The 16,242-nt window shown below is 43.6% G+C and overlaps 1 protein-coding gene across 1 annotated transcript in view; it reads right to left on the bottom strand.

Moving 5' to 3' along the window:
- Positions 1-16,242, bottom strand: part of ACBD6 (acyl-CoA binding domain containing 6) — a 91,212-nt gene that overhangs the window by 51,784 nt on the left and 23,186 nt on the right. The window contains exons 5-6 of the mRNA XM_009320730.1: positions 11,965-12,047; positions 1,050-1,155 (exon numbers count right to left, since the gene is read on the bottom strand). Of these exons, the coding sequence (XP_009319005.1) occupies positions 1,050-1,155; positions 11,965-12,047 (189 nt within the window). The remainder of the gene's footprint in view (positions 1-1,049; positions 1,156-11,964; positions 12,048-16,242) is intronic.

Below are 16,242 nucleotides of genomic sequence, written 5' to 3'. Positions count from 1 at the left end.
AATGGCGCTGTTGCAGCAACTATGTGGCACATGACAGTTTCAGTTCATTGAATTTATGATGTGAAATTCCAACCCTGATCGTGAACACCCTCCCTCCTCTCCTCTGAAAATTAATTCACATGAATTCCTGATTAATAATAAAAGGCCCTGCCATCAGCATTCAGAGCCCCAGCCGGGGCTGTCATGGCTCAGAGGGCAGAAATCTGCTTAGAGCTACCGAAGAACCCAACTGAATTTGTGGCGTCTCAGTCTATGAATGTGTAAGCACTTCATCTGTTCACCAAAACACAATGTGCTGGAAAGCAGCGGGCAAAAGTAGCTGTACATACAGTGGACCACGAGCAGGGCTAGGTGGCAGTATGCAAGCATCAAAACCAAGGTGATAAAGCTACGCTTCCTGACGGATGAACAGGAAACTGTCCATACCAGGTGTTTACTTTTACCAAGAAAAGGATCAAGCTGATTCACAATTTTAGACACTTATCCTTTTCTTGAGGTTTCTGGCAATGCCTGTATTATCTCCCTAGGGGGAAATGGTGTTTTGAGTCTGATGAGCAGAGAAAGACTGCACGATGTCACTGTTTTTGTGAAGCTGGAAAGCCAGGGTCACTCATTTACCCTCCACCTGGGAACAATGAAAAGCTGATGGCATGGCAGAAATCCTACTTCATGCGTGAACAGAGTTCATCGGTCAAAAAAGCCTTTCCCTCACTTCCTACTTCTATTTGACCACATTTAGTGTACAAGGTGGAGAAAGGGGAGTATTCAGAAGATCTTATTCTGAAAGTGGCTGCTGGTGTTGCTGAAAATAACATAGAAAGTCCGTTTCTGATATGCTACAGCATCACAGTTAGTACATCCACACTACTAGAAATCCAGTGGAAAGCTATTTTCAAATAGATTATCCCTGTCTCAGTGACTAAGTGTTTGTCCAGCTGTTGTAGTACCTTGTTATAACAATCCTAACCAGGGAATTTTGAAAAGGAGTGGCACTGAACTAATACACCCAATAGTTAAGAGATTGATGCTCTTTATCTTTTCCTCCATACCTCCTCATCTGTGACATTCACATCCACTTTCTTTGATCGAATGGCTTTGGTTACATAGTCAATGTTGTTTTCTCTGCAGTAATCAAAAATGTTCTTGTCCTCTTCCCTATTCAGGAAACAAAAGCAAAAGAAGCACCGTGTTACTGCACAACACAAAGGCCACATGCACATCACATGCTCTAGCTTTGCTACAGACATTTCAGTAGTATCACTGGACTGAAACAGATGCTTAGTACTGTACATGCAGAATAATACTTTTTTCCCCAAGGTAAGAGACAGAAGATCCTGCTTCCTAGAAAACAAAGGTTGTTTTTAACAATATTATGCCAGGGCAAAAGTCAGCTTACTCCTGTGAACTGGCACAGGAAGTCTATACAGTTAGCCAGCAAAAACCACGTTCAAGTCCTGGTATAAACCACTGCAATCCCACAGAAGATAAAAGGCTAAAGCTGCTCTTCTCCCTGCTATACAAACTTGTAACAGCCACTCTGTGTCAGACCAAAGGCCCTTCCCACTGCCATCCATCTCAGACAGTGGCCACTAAAGGTGGCTTGGAGAAAAAAGCAGAAGAAACAGGACACACGCAAAGCAATCTGTCCCCGGTTAGATCTTTCCAGCTTCAGAAACTCAGTGGCTTAATGATTTCTGTAGCTAGCAGCTGCATCCATATGAGCATATTTATCAGTCTTTTCCAGGACCTTTTTCCACTCTATTCTGCTTTAACCCATTCATACTCTTGGCCTCCCTAAAGGAAAAGCTCTACAACTTAGTATTCTGTGTGTGAAGGGGTCAACAGTGGGCAAGTACTTTATTTGGTGGCTTTAAAACAGGTGCCTGACATTACTGGGCACTCTAGTAAGTAATTGTTCAGGGATTTGTGAAATCTTCAGTGTTTGTCTTGGAACCTGGTCACAGGGTTTGTTTGGTTTTATTTCTTTATTTACCAGCCTGCAAATTACCCCATTGCACTCCTTTTTGTATTGATGGTGTTAAGAAAAAGCTTGACGATGATCTCTGCTCAGAGCAGCAGGCTGGCGTATGCAGAAGGACCAGCATGTATCTGTGCCAGGACCCCAATGTGTGCTCGCTTAGGCCTGCTTGCAGGCAGAAAGATCAACAAGTTGTGGTGTCACAGGTGCTTGAGTTATAGCTATAGCTTCTTCTAGAGCTAAAAGCAGTACCCTGGCTTCAGACAGCTCAAAACTTCTGTTCTTACCAGCCAAACAAAACCTCTAATGAAGCTAAGACATTTCACAGGTTCTTAAAACATTACGAAAGAGCTTTGTATGAGTGACTGGAGCTACAGTGCTTCGTGGCAGTTAAAAAAGCAAATGTTAGGAATCTTTAGCAAAGGGACAGAGCAGAACAAAGACATTTTTATCTTGCTGTATAAATCTGCACTCACGTATCTAATGACGAATTACTGACTCCAGTATTGCTGAGAAAGTACAACTCTCCTACTGTCCATGCTGGTATGCCAGTGAAAAGTTACTCCAACACAGATGATTTTTCTATGGAAAGGGGGCTATGCCGTACTAGCATGAGGCAACTTTACAATAATACCTTTAGGTATAGATATACTGATACAACTGCGTTTCTAGTGAGGAGTAAAGAAAAGAGGTCATTGGTTTTCTAGAAGTAAGCCAAAAGCCCACATACTACCCTCTCTTTTTAGTTTCCAGATGAAAACTATGGCTCAAATGAACCCACCAGCATTGCTATGGGACTTGGCAGCTTCACAAGAGTTAAACACAAAGTAGTTGCCTCTCATGACATCCCCAGTTTTCAATCACCTCAACTTAAGATAATCTGGATGTTCAGCAGAACTCAGACCTGACAGCCTCAAAGGAAATTCCTCATGAAAGTGGGAGGATGCTGGAGCAGGTCAGACCCACTAGGGAGGTCATTCTGCTGTGGGCCTTTTGGGTAGGAGAACAGCCTCCGCAATGCCACGGGGCAGTTTGAGAAGAACTGATCCCCTGGTGCTAAAAGGCAACAGTACTCCTCCCATTCATCTGCACTGCTCTTGAACCTTGCAGGCTGAAGAACGTCAGAGCAAGGAAAAGTAAAATCTAAATGTTATTTGCATTTGAGCAATGGGTTACAAGGAAAAGTGATGCTCTTTGACCTGTAGTCCCAACAAAAATGAAAATACCAATGTCACCAAGACCATGCCCTCTGTTCCCATCAGGACAGGAAGAGCTCCATGACACAACTTTGACTTCCAGTCTTATTATTACACACCTGGCTTACTAAGTTACACTCTGTTCTTCAGACCTCAAGCATTTTCCTTCCTCAGTGCCAGTAAAAGGTGGGGAAAAAAGTGCTGATATTCAGCTCCTGCAGTAAAGTGCTGCTTTCTCCAAAGAAGTCACTTCCTCTGACCTCTCTCTCATGTTGCTCCTTTAGTAACACCGTACTGCACAACACCCCTACTCTTTGTACACAAGCAGTCCTTCCTCACAGCTGACCTGCACCTTTCTAGCAAAGAGCTGGGTGCTGCACAAGATTTCACGCTCCATGTATAGGCCTAGGGACATTACAGAAGTCTTCCAGTTTCTTAACTCTCATTTGCTGGAGGTCTTGTCTGTACACTACACAAGCTCCTGGGAAACAGATCACTGCATGCTTTAGAGGCAATTACTTTGAATTCTGGGGAAAAAAGAATCTCATGGTGGGATTAGAGAAGGCAAAAGCTTATATTGCTCGAGATGGAGCTTGACAGATTCATGATGGAGGTTATGAAACATGCCTGCCCCTACTAACAAAGGGCTGATTTGATATGCTGGGAAGTCCCTCCAGTCCTGCCTTGTTAGTCCAGCCTCTCAAACACACCCTTGGCTGCTGAAAGCAGCCTTTTGGGTGAAGCTGCTATTCAGACAACACTGTACAGTAACTTGGTTCCAGCAGCTTTTTCCCCATTGCACAGCCACACACACTTCATTTATTACAGATCATTTATTACAGATCACTTTCTTCGTAACACCAAAGCAGAGCCCAGTCTCTCCTCGCTAGGGAAGTCCACAACCATCCTCAGTTACTCCTGGATGATTTTCCATGTCACAGCCATGAACTCAGGCTGTGCCCTCCGTCCCTGGCAGTGATGCCACCCAGTCAGCCCGGGTGCCAGCATTTCTGCATGCTGCAGAGTCTGGGCAGCTCAGTCGTGGCTGCACCTCACACGGCAGCACCAGAGGTACCAGCAGAGCAGAAGGTACATGGCAACGATAAAGCAACCATGCTCCATGGGGAGCATGCTGCAGGGTCTGCACCAGCGGAGAAAAGGCACATTAATACTGACGTAGCAAAACCAGGCAATCTTCCTACCACAGCCTCCAGACAAGACTTCTACAGTCTTTTCCCGAGGATATTATTGTCTGTAAGGGGGAAATGACCTGACACAGCTATTTGGACACAATTTGGCTTTTCTGGAATAACCACCTCTGCAAATGCTCTATATAACCCCCTTCCAAAAAAACCCACTTTTCTTTTAGAAGTCTCCACAATGGAATTAATCCAGAATAGCAATTTCCCCACCTGAAGATAAGGTTTTGGGAAATTTTGTCTTTCTACTCTGCATTTATTTCTCAAGCTTTAAACCATTCCTCTGCCCTTGATGCCCCCTTTAAAAAAAAATTAGCATATATTATCTCCAACTTTTCTACAAATATTAAAGAGAAATGAGCCCTTTCCTGAACAGATTTGAGGGAAGTCTGTATAGTTGTAACGAAGACATTTTACCTGCAAACCAAATAGTCAGTGAAGCTGTCTGCACTCCAGACATTTAAAACCATTTGCTCTAGTCGCATGCCAAAACTAGAATGGGAAACTGAGAAAAGCGCTCAGAGGAGTTAAAACCAGAATTTTGGAGGGACCAATACTACAGAAAAAGCTCCACTTGAATGGTGTGAATGGAATAAAGACAGGTGATGCTGACTTTGCATTCAAAACCACACAGGACAAATAAACATAGCTTGAAAACCTTGCAACTCAGGTTTCCCCCCACCCCGTTTTATTTCACATGTGTGTATGTGCACATACTGAATAATCCCTCCACTGTAGCAGCTACAAGAAAACAAAAAGGATGCAGCATTTTTATCAGACCAGTTCCTAGCAGGAATTTGCACTCCACATAAAACTGGTAAGAGTCAGCAGCAAGGCCTAGAAACTGGTAGAAACAGTCTGAAACCAGACAGAAGCACATCAGAAATACAGAAGTTAAGCGACACTGCAAAGACATTGCTCAGATAATATTGGGGGGCAACCCATAGCATTTCTATCAGTATTTTCAGAAAACCTCAATTTAAGTAAAAATACAGCATTCGAGACATCTTCAGATGGGAAAGACCATGAAAACTCAACCTAATGGAGACGTGCACAATTATTTAAAACCTGTAGCTAAAAGGAAGACTCAGATGCAGTTTTGTTGCCATGTCAAATTGTGTGATATACAAGCACCGGCTCTTTTTGTTGAGCTAAAAAGGAGTCTTCAAGTCAGCAACCACTTGACTGTCAGTAAAAGCAGTGAATGTGTTTACATCTATTTCCTTTGGATGGCCAGAAGGGTTTCTCTTCTCCCTTGCCGACACATGTTCAACCCCCAAAGCTATTTTCTTCTGCTCTTCCCCATCCCCAGTAAGAGATGCTAACTCTGATTCAACGTCGAGCTGAAGCATATCTGTTGCCTGCAGGTAACACATGGGCAGCTTTCTCCATCCTTGAATAAAAGGACGTGGAAGGACTTAAACCAAGTCATCTCTTCCCAGGCTTGGAAGGCTTCACAAGTCTTCTTCATAAGCTGACCAAAACACATGTGTTGAGCCAACAGTTTTTAAAAAGCTCATGGAAAAGATCTGCTGCTGGTTCATCAGGATTCACTTCCTTCTTACCTCAAGTGCTGTAAACCTCCTTGCTTTCTAAACAGCCACCAAGACTGCCATGAAAAAGGGCACAGAAGAGACTTGAAATTCAGATATTCTGCTCCCTCACAGAAAGCACCCTCCAGGCTTGCCCCGTCCCCTTCCTCCCCCCCTCACAGGTTACCTCCAGCACAAAGCTCTGGGCAGAGGGCTGCGATCGGGTGTTACTTTGGGCGTCCTATCCCCTCTTCCCGGGGCTGGTCCAAGTCATGTCCCAGTGGACTCGCTGTGGAGCGGCCCTGGGTGCCGCTAACAGGTGGCTTTGCCCTTCTGCTTGGCACGGCACTGCCGAGTGAGCAGGAGCGCAGCGGAGCGGAGCAGGCGGCGCGCGGGGAGCTGAGAGACACTCGCAACACTTACTGTTTATGTCAAGGCCCTCGGCCCCCAAGGGACCCATTTTCACATAATCTATAATTATCTCTTCGCTTTAATCGCCTCGTCACTTCTGAGGCTCTCCTGGGCACAGGAAGAGGAAAAGCTCATTAACTGAACCTTTTCTCCTCTCTCCAGCCACCCATAGCTTTTAATTGCTTGGTGTTGTTATTATCTATCAGTGCAACTGGGATCATTTTCATAAGAAAGGGTGGTGGGAGGGAGGGAGGTAGGAGTGGGTCCCTGAGGTATGCACCACAGACAAACCTTTGCTTTCTCAATTATTTATGCCAGCTGAGGTTTTACAAGCTGAATAAATCCATAACTCAAGTTTATTTTGAACCGGCAGGCTGTCCCGGGGGAAGTGTTGCCCACTTGCCGGCACACTCGCGTGCCGTCCTCCGAGAGCAGACGGGACATAGCGAGACATGTGTCATCCAATTCCCCACCCATCGCCACACTGCTGCACGCACTCTGGTAGATTAGCAGCAGCACCGGAGAGGAGGTGGCCGTGAAAACCCCAAATAGGAGCCGCCAACGAAGGATGCGCTCTCCCAAAGGGAAGGCAGGCCTGAGCCAAGCCGCCCCTTTGCACAACAAAGCAAAGCCCCAAGGGTCACCGCTCTGGGGACAATAAAAAGGGGGCAAAGCAATAAACTTGGCAATCATTTTGAAGTCAGAGACTTGCCCACTAAACATCAGCAGAAGAGCATCCATTTCTAAATAACACTGACCTGAAAAAAACCCAAACCCCAGCTGCCTGGACCCGCAGGTGTTTTGTTTGAGATGTGCCACGGCTGAGCACGCCGCGGGCTGCTTGGGCTCCGCACAACCAGGAAAGCTCTTCCACAGGGATTGCACAGCCCAGCATTTATGCAAGCAACAGACATCTGCGGCGCAGCCACCCAAACGCATGCACAATACCAGCATGAGCCCGTAATTCCCAACATGGCAAGGATGCCGGCTCCCACATCTCCGCAGCTTTGCTCTCATTTCCAGTGCCAGTGTTCCCGAAAGTGGGGCTGGAGGGAAAGAACAAAACCCCAACCATGCTCCAGCGCGCTGGGCTCATCTCAAAAGCTGTCGCTGCTCCGAAGCGGCATCCTTGCAATGGATGCTGGAAGCAGCTCTTTAAAATTCAGCAGCCTTTGTGCCTGACCACACGCAGCGACCTCTGGTATTTTCTGCCAAAACAGTTCATTTGTCTCGCACAACAACTAATCAATTCCCGAGGCCATCCATCACGGGGGCTCGCGCGAGCCGGCCCGGCAGTGGGGCCAGATGGCAGCTGCGTTAGTGGGATTAATACAATTCTGATAGATTACACGGCATCAGGCAGGCTCCCAAATATGAGGGGTGCCCGCTCCGCACCCTGATCCTAAATGGAGTCCCACTCGCGACTAACGCTTGGGAGCAGCCCCACGGGAAAGGGTGGAAGTTTCTACCAGAAAAGGACTTCTTCACCATCCCTCGGTATGGCAGAAGCATAAAGCATAGCTCAGGGAGGCCTCTGTGCCGACCGGCGGATGTCATTCCCATCCTGGCATGCTGAGGCTGTGTGGAAGCAGCCCACGCAGAGTGCAGGAGGGCTCCTCCAGTGGAAGTGGAAAAGGACACGGTCATTTGACAACATTGTTCTGCATTCTCCATCTGCCAAGTCAATGCTTTCGTTTGCTGGAAACACTTATAAACTGCCTCCCCCTCGTCCCCACTTTAAAAAAATATTGAAAAATAACTTTAAAGTTGAATTTCCAATGCTACAGTATTTTTGGCATCTCCCTCAGTTTGTGTCTTAGATTAGATTTATATTGGTGACACATCAGTCAACCTCATCTCACTGCTCATTTCCCAGGTTTGCAAAACTGTAATTACAGCTATTTGATCATGAAAGAGCTCAACTACTACTGCTTTTGTTCTGGTAATAAGACCAGAAAAGAGACATAAAGCCTTATGTAGCAGTAAAAAAACCCACCACTGTACCCAGCCTGAAATCACAGATAATTTCTAAATCCTTCGTTCCAGGGGAACCTCCAAGTCCCATCATCAGTCACCAGCACGCGCTATTTTTATGTAATGCCCGAAGTGAGATAAGTGATTTGCAGAGAAACACAGAGGCAGAGCACTATGCTAATACATTCTGCAACTGCTCCCCATTAGTCACTGGGGGTACTTGAGCTCTTTATTGCCAGGGTTTATTAACAACTCCTAATTGATGACCAGTGCCCAGCACCCCAAAGTAAATAACTGCTATGCCTCATTAGCTCAAGAGACCTTCTCCTGATTTGAGGATTGATCTATGAACACACAAATTGCACTGATTTAACTGAATCTCTTTCTAAATTGATTTAATTAGATCAGTATAACCTGTTTCTATGGATGCTTTTGAATTTATTTGAAATCAGTGCAACATACTTCTGTGAGCCAGAGGGACCATTTTTGTCTTGTTTTCAAAGCAGAAACATTTGAGATAATTAGTGATAAGGCAAAATCAGCCCTGGCACCATCCCAGTTCCTCCACCTTCTGATCCACCTGACTTTAAGGTAGGGTATGGTAACTCCACTTTGTCCAACATTTTCAGATTTGCACGCTAAAACCCAAGCATTTCGTTCCACAAAAGGAATGTAAGCATTATTTATGCATAATTTTAGACACTCACCTTGAAAGCAATGGCATTGCTGCTTTGCTTGGTAATTTACTGCTGATGGTAAACTAGTGGTTTACATGGAAAAACAAGATCTCTCATCTTCCTATTACATAGCAGCAGCTTGGAGGAGGTTAATAATTTGTTAAACTGTTCAAAAGCTTCTGGTAAGAATAAAATAAGTAAACCTGCTTAGGTGAACCTTCAAAACTCAGCACTTGCATTCTTGTCTACCTCCTCGTACAAGGTGAGGTTGTGAAGATGTCGGGCTCCAGATTAATTAGACAGCCTTTTCCTGCCTTTGCATCAGCTGCATCCTAAAAGGCATACGGTAGGCTGTGTTTGGCAGAGTAATGCCGGCTGAGAAATTGCTTTCAGCAGTCTGTCAGAACCCAGGGCTGATGAGGACTCGAGTTTTAGTTTTTAGTACACAAAATAAGATTTTTCTTGCTTATTCTGGGCATCCTTAATATGATCCTGTAACTAGAAAAATATTTATCCTATCAACAGCCCCGGGAAACAGAGACTAAAGTGGTTTGATTAATATTCCAAATTTTGTAAGCTTGTTGTAAAGCTTCAGTAAGGCCCACCATAGACAACTGAGTCAATAAAATAGTCTGCAAAGTTTCTTATCTCAGATCTTAGGTTTCGAGGTAGCACACACATACACGCTGAACTTTCAGCATGGGACTTACCCGTAACTATCAATGTGCTTATGCTGGCTCAAGCTATTAAGTTTCCTTTCCCCTTAAACATTTTCACTTTCTTCCTCTACAGAAAATGCCTTATTTTCCTAAGCCTACATTCTATTTACAAATGCACTGCAGTATTACTGCATGCTAACCTTATGTTCTTGTAAGTAACCACTCAGCCTCAGAAAAGTCACTCTTCTCAGGTGAGTGGTATTACTATCAAACCAATTCACTCCCTGCGCTCAATAAACTCGGATGCCAAATTGAACATCTAGAGCCATCCTTCTTTGGCTAATCTGCTTGCACAGATTTTGTACCAGTGCAATTTTGCTGTTTAGGGCTATGCTTTTACTATTATAATTATCACCATTAGAGATATGGCTATACTTACACACATTTATTCCCTGTTCTAGTAAAAGAATGAACAGTAGACAAAAGCCATAATACATGGGCAACTGCAGGGAGAAAGTTGATACTGTACAACCTGCATGTGGGTGAGATTGTCATGACACTTGCTCACTTCCTATCTTGCAACTGAAGACACTGATGCCTGCGAGCCAAGCTGTGCTAATGGACCACGTGAGTTTCCATTCTGCCAGCAGTCAGGAGACCTCATTTAACTCACTTCCAGCAGAATTCCAGCTGTGTCAGAGACTACCTCTGCCTACAGCCTCATTTTTTAAGGACTACAGATATGCTATACTAAACATACAGCACATATGTTCCTCATGGTATGTTTGGAAAAAATGTATTCGGAGCTGTACTCATCTACAAGTCCTGCACAAGTCATGTTCTCATGGAAATAAAAACAAAAATATGACAAGAAGATTTAGACTAGTCAAGCCAACCAGAGCAAACTCTGTTTTCCTGTATATTGGGCTGTATTTCCTATCCAAGAAGGGGCACAGGCAGTACTTGGGATAGCCAAGACTCTGAAAGCACTGTAGGACTAAGCATAGCTCATACTTAGCACCCAACACTGGGCAGCACTGATATGTTCCACTCCTAAAAGAGCTTGAACAGGATTTAAACCACAAGGTCAAACTATGAGATCAACGATGTTGGCTGACACCTACATAGACAGAGCAGGGAAGAAAAAGGAGCTTGTTGCTAGCAGAAGTGCTATTCCTCAAACAGTGTGTTAAACCAAGGTCATACCTGACCACCTCTGGTCAAGGTTCAGGGGCAAGTTAAGATGTGTTGGCTCCCCATGTGAGGCAGAGAAAGCTACTCCTGGCCAACTGTTCCATCTTGCTAAAAAGCTGATGGCAACACCAAGGGAAGTGCCCACACTACTGCCGAGCACAAAACTGCCACCTTATTTGCTTACACAGAACAGCCATATCAATTTCTACCTGAGCTCCTTGCAAAGGGTTTGGAGCCACCTGCTCAAGATTTATTTTTCATTAGTTTGTGACAAGTAATCAAAGAAATGCTGCGTTAAGAGTTTTAACACTTCGGGAAAGTTCTCAGCGAGCTTGGGAGGCTGTGCGTAGAGAAATCAGTGTTTATGTTTTAATTTCCTGGGACTAAAATGATGCAAGACATTCAACAAAACAAATGGGATCACATACACATAAATGGGTGACTACAACATGAGAGCAAACACTGCTCAGAAATTTAGTCTTCTCTGACTGTTCATTTTAACTAAAAATATGATGCTGTATTCTGAAAGATCCTCCAGGCAATCATTTAGGTATTGGAGTTAATATTATACCCGTGATTAGTGGTCTGGAACAGTGAAAAAACAACCAAAAACCCAGCTGTCCTTTTTCGGTAGCTAATGTCACTTACTACTTGCACCTTGACAGTTTTTAAATAGCAGCCATTCTAGTTCAGTAATGCATTTCTGCTATGCTGGCTGCAGTAGCTAGAAAAAATTAATTTGATGTAAGGTATAAACTCTCCCTGAAGGCAAATATTGTCCAACATTAAAACCTTCATTGAACAATCCTTAATGAATGTATTGGTAAAGAAATAACTATTTGAAAAAGGTAGTGTGTGAATAGCTTTCTATTAAAAATATCCAATATTACCTTTTTTTAGCCATATAACTGAAAAATGGGAAGCCCTGCCCTTCTCCCACATCTTGCGCTAGGGAAAGGTTACTACCTGGCAATGATACAGGCAGTTATTGATTTAAATGATTATGGACCTGAAAAGTTCTTTCCTGTCATTTATTATCCTGTTGTAGTTGCCACCACACTTGTGCAATATTAAAAAAAAAAAGCTTAACAAAATGACATTAAAAAAATACTGTTTTTAACTGAAGTCCAGCACAGATAATCACCTGATTGTTTCTTCTTGATATAATGAGCTGACAACTGGGCCTCCAAATGCAGTTTTGCTTTCTTTTCCCCTCTTCTCTGTTGTCTGAAAGAAAAAGAAAGATTGGTCCAGCATCCTGGCTCCCATCCAGTACCAGCCTGTGCCACCCCTCCACCGTCTCCCACCCCTTCCCCAGAGATAGGAACAGCCCTCTGGAAGCCTCATCTTCATGGCGGACAGTAACCCACGACCCTACTCGATCCAGAACAGCTGGGTGGATCTCTCGGCAAACCGGATCAATGCTCCTCTGAAGGTGGCCCAGAAGGGTCACCCGAAAGGCAGGCTTGGCAGCCTCGCCGTCCTGCTCACGAGCCAAAGCGTTGCCTCTGCAGCGCTCCCAACCATGGCCCCTTAGGACCCAAAAGCCAAGCCTCTGTGAGGTAGCATAATGTTATGTTACTAGATTGCAAGGCTTGCCTTTATAAATCTATTTAATATAGATTTAAAATTAAATTTTATAATGGGCAGCATTTCCAAATGATTTACTCCCAGGAACTCTAGGATTCTGAATGATTCCCACCATAATAGAAATGAACAATTAGAATAATGATTGATCGATATGGAGCCTCAGGCCTACCTTTTCAAAAAAACATCCTGCAGCGTGGGATCTTCAATTGGCTGACTTTACATTGATGCCAGACTTTCAGAAAGGGCTAAGTGCCTGCTGTCTGAAAGCCTGACCCTATTAGGGGGTGCAGGGCACCAGAAACCCTAACTCTTCTAGGGCGTCTAGTATCTTGGTCTTCAGGTAAGCAGTCAAAACTGGTTTGCAATTCGCAGCAGTAACTCCTTATAAAACCAGCCCATTAATTGCAACATGCTGTTGCCTATGGACAGTCCTGTGGCTTTCCGTGATGAGAGATTATCACACCCAGGGTGAATAAAATCAGAAGCAAAGGGAAAGCCGTCCCAACCTCTAGCAGTCTCTCAGAAGCTGCAACACACTGCTGATTACACCAAAAAGCATCGCTGCCTCATCAGAATTCTACCTAGAAAGATGTTGATTTTTTTGTTTTTAATAAAACATGCTTACATTTGTCTTTCTTCCTGCTCCCTAGGTTTCTTCTGTTTTAAATCAATGTACTGTTTCCCCATAATACACTTATTTTTACATTCTGCCCAGTTCCACCTTTCAGCTCTCCTGTACCAGCCCAAAGCTGTAATATTTGGGTTTGCAGATATCACAGACGTACTTCTTTATAAGAAAAAAATGGAAACGAAATTGGCTTTGAAAACTATTCTATGGCAAGTAGGCTTTCTCTAATTTAGAGTAAAAGGTGACATGAAGTTCTCCTTTCCTGAAGGCAAAGGGCTTCAGGGTCTTTACAGTGCAATGCCCCTCTTAAAAAATTATTTAGCAGAGAACCTTACTGTCCATCAATTATTTCCACACCACTTATAAAGAAAATTAATTTCAGATCATCTGCTAGTACATGCAAGAGTTATTTCTATAAAATGAAGCTCTACTCACTGCTAGTCTATCATCTTTGATATTGAGGGACACTGGTCATTCAACCAGTATCAGAAACTACAAAAAAATTTTAATCCATATTCTTTCATCTCTTTCCACTATAGTTTTTGGTTGTTGCTTTTTTTCAAAGTCAGAAACAACACTTGAGAAAATACATTTCTTCCTTCTAGAGGCAGAAATTGTAAAAAAGGTTTCTTGGATTAAGTTCACCTTCTTTGCACAACCAATGCATTTCTATCAAAGATTAATCATGTTGATCGAGTACACATAAGATCATCAGGAAACTTAGCGATAAAGGCTTTCCCAAAAATGCTCAGGCAAAAACTTCTCCAGCTTTTAATCCATACACAGGTTACTTTGTCCAAGTAGCTTTTATCTCATCTCTTTCACACCGAAAAAGGTAACTCAATATTCAATTTATGAATGTTGAACTAAGCTTATTCCATCACAATCCCCAATATGTAGAACAAGTTTATGAAAAGCGTACAGGAAAAGTCTCGTCTATCCTTTCAGGATTTAATGTGTGCCCCTACTCTGCAAAGCCATGAAAGACAGCATCATGGCTCCACCATTCATCACCACTGGACTTCCCAAGGGGAGTATGTCCAGGCTACAAGGAATGCTTCTTCCCAAAAACATTAACTCTGCCTCGACGCAGATACAAACTGGTTTCTTTCCAGCCACCCTTGACAACTTGCCTATACCGTGAGCTCATCTGCCCACTTCCAATATCTATACTACCCAGCCTGACAGGGACTTGCACGCAATATCTGAGCATGACATACCAAACTGGGTAATGAAAGAGGTGGGACAGAAGCAGTTTCTCCTTCCAAACCACGTTACGGCTATCATACTACCAGGAACGAGTATTTTTATTTGCCACTCATACTGGCTGAAGGGATCAGTAATGTGCAGATGCACTTTCCTTCTTAAGTGTTCCCTTTCCTACAGCAGAAAAGGGCTTTTAGGGCTGGAAAGATAAAGGAAACACTACATATACACAGATAATGACCAGTGAGTTTAAAGTCACATTAGCTTGCAAACCATAATGAAATTAAAAACTGACACTGCACATTCCCCCTCTCCTCCTTTAAAAAAAGGCACTAATAATTAACTATGTGGCTCTCAATAAGCCAGCTCAATTTCTTTCACTGCTGGCAGCCCTGCCCAAAAGCACTACAGATACACGTGTAACTAATGATAGTTAAGAAATAACATGATCCCAGGCTCCCATCATTTGCAACCTGAATCCGAGAGAGATGACCGCAGCATTATCTGCGGTCAGGACCATGTAAGAGATGCTGTAGAAAAGGCAAAATTACTGTGGGCTCCATGAGCGTGAGGGGGTTGCCCTCAAACTGCCAGTTAAAACTGTGGGAATAAAGGGGAATTTGTGACAGCATGGGAAGAAACCTTGGAGGATTGCACTCAAACGCCAAAGCATAGGCAGTGGCACGTAAGAGATCCGGGAAGAAATGATAAAGAAGTGTAAGAGATGCCTTAAGAGGCACTGAAATTTCTCATGTTTTCCCCTAATTCTTGCCCATTGATTCTTTGTTGCCCGTGTACAATTAAGGCTGATATCAAAGTCACTATTACTCTTGACAGTTAACTGTGGTAGGTGGATCTGGTTGACCAAAGCTAGCATAAATAATGGGCAAATATGTGCTTCAGTATGCAGCATACGTACTCATTAAGAGACATTTTCAACTCCCCTGACTCCTGATGTGCTCACAGACTGGCGCAGGGAACTCCACTAAGCCCACAACGAATGCCAGAAGAAAAGCTGCACTCCTCCCGGAACAGACAGCAGAGCATCCTCATCCCTGCCTCAGTGCACTGTGTTTGTCAATAAAAGACCAGCTCGATTCAAGGTACAATCGCATCTCGACTGGCTGTCACTGACAATGCTGCTCCAGACGGCCTCAAAGCCTGACAACCACTTTCTGAACAAAATGGAAATACAGGGACTAATATTTGCTAACATCATTAATTCATTTTTTTTTCCTCCACTCCCCCTTCTTCCTTTATCCACGATGTCAAGATGTATACTTTTAAATTGTTGTCAGCCATAAAACAGACGTCGTGTCCCAGTTCAGAGGTTAACATATAATGACAGACACATTAAAAAACCCTGTCTAATGCCTCACTGAAAATTTCAACTCCATCTTCTCTTCAACGAGACAGTAGCTCAAACTCACTTACAAGCTTTAACAACATTAAAGTCTAATCGTGATTGAAAAATAAAGGAGAAAGAAGATAGTTTTATCATACTAAGCATTATGGAAACGAAAAACAATTAGAGACAAACATTTTCTTTGTGAGGGTTTGAGTTCACCTTCTGCTTTGGTCTTAAAAGTCTCCCATGATCACAGCATCATCCATTTCTCCTCTTGCATTTTTGGAGAGCAAGATAAAAATTATCATGTAAGAGGAAGAGCAGTAGTTTCTTGTTGGGGATTGCTTTGGTGGGCTGACCTCTTGCTATATCCCTGAAGACAGGACAGGGATTTACTGTTTTTCATCTCCGAGCCCAAGCTTTGTTCCAATCTACACAAAACAGCCTACAACAGATTTTATAAGATGGTACTTCCAAGGGCCCTTCCGATGACTCACTTCAAACTCATGTGCCAGAACTCGTTACAGAGATGCAAGTGAACTTACCATTGGCGATTAGCTGGGACTGAACAGGACCAAACAGTACACAGCTATTTTATATGTAGGGCAAAGGACTCATGAATCTGACAGAAGGAAAGGTACAGAGAAGTC

This window comes from Pygoscelis adeliae, unplaced genomic scaffold (assembly GCF_000699105.1).
Source record: "Pygoscelis adeliae isolate BGI_AS28 unplaced genomic scaffold, ASM69910v1 Scaffold402, whole genome shotgun sequence".
NCBI classification, from domain to species: Eukaryota; Metazoa; Chordata; class Aves; order Sphenisciformes; family Spheniscidae; genus Pygoscelis; species Pygoscelis adeliae.
The sequence above is the reverse complement of the archived record's forward strand: the minus strand, read 5'-3'. Positions and strand labels throughout refer to the sequence as shown.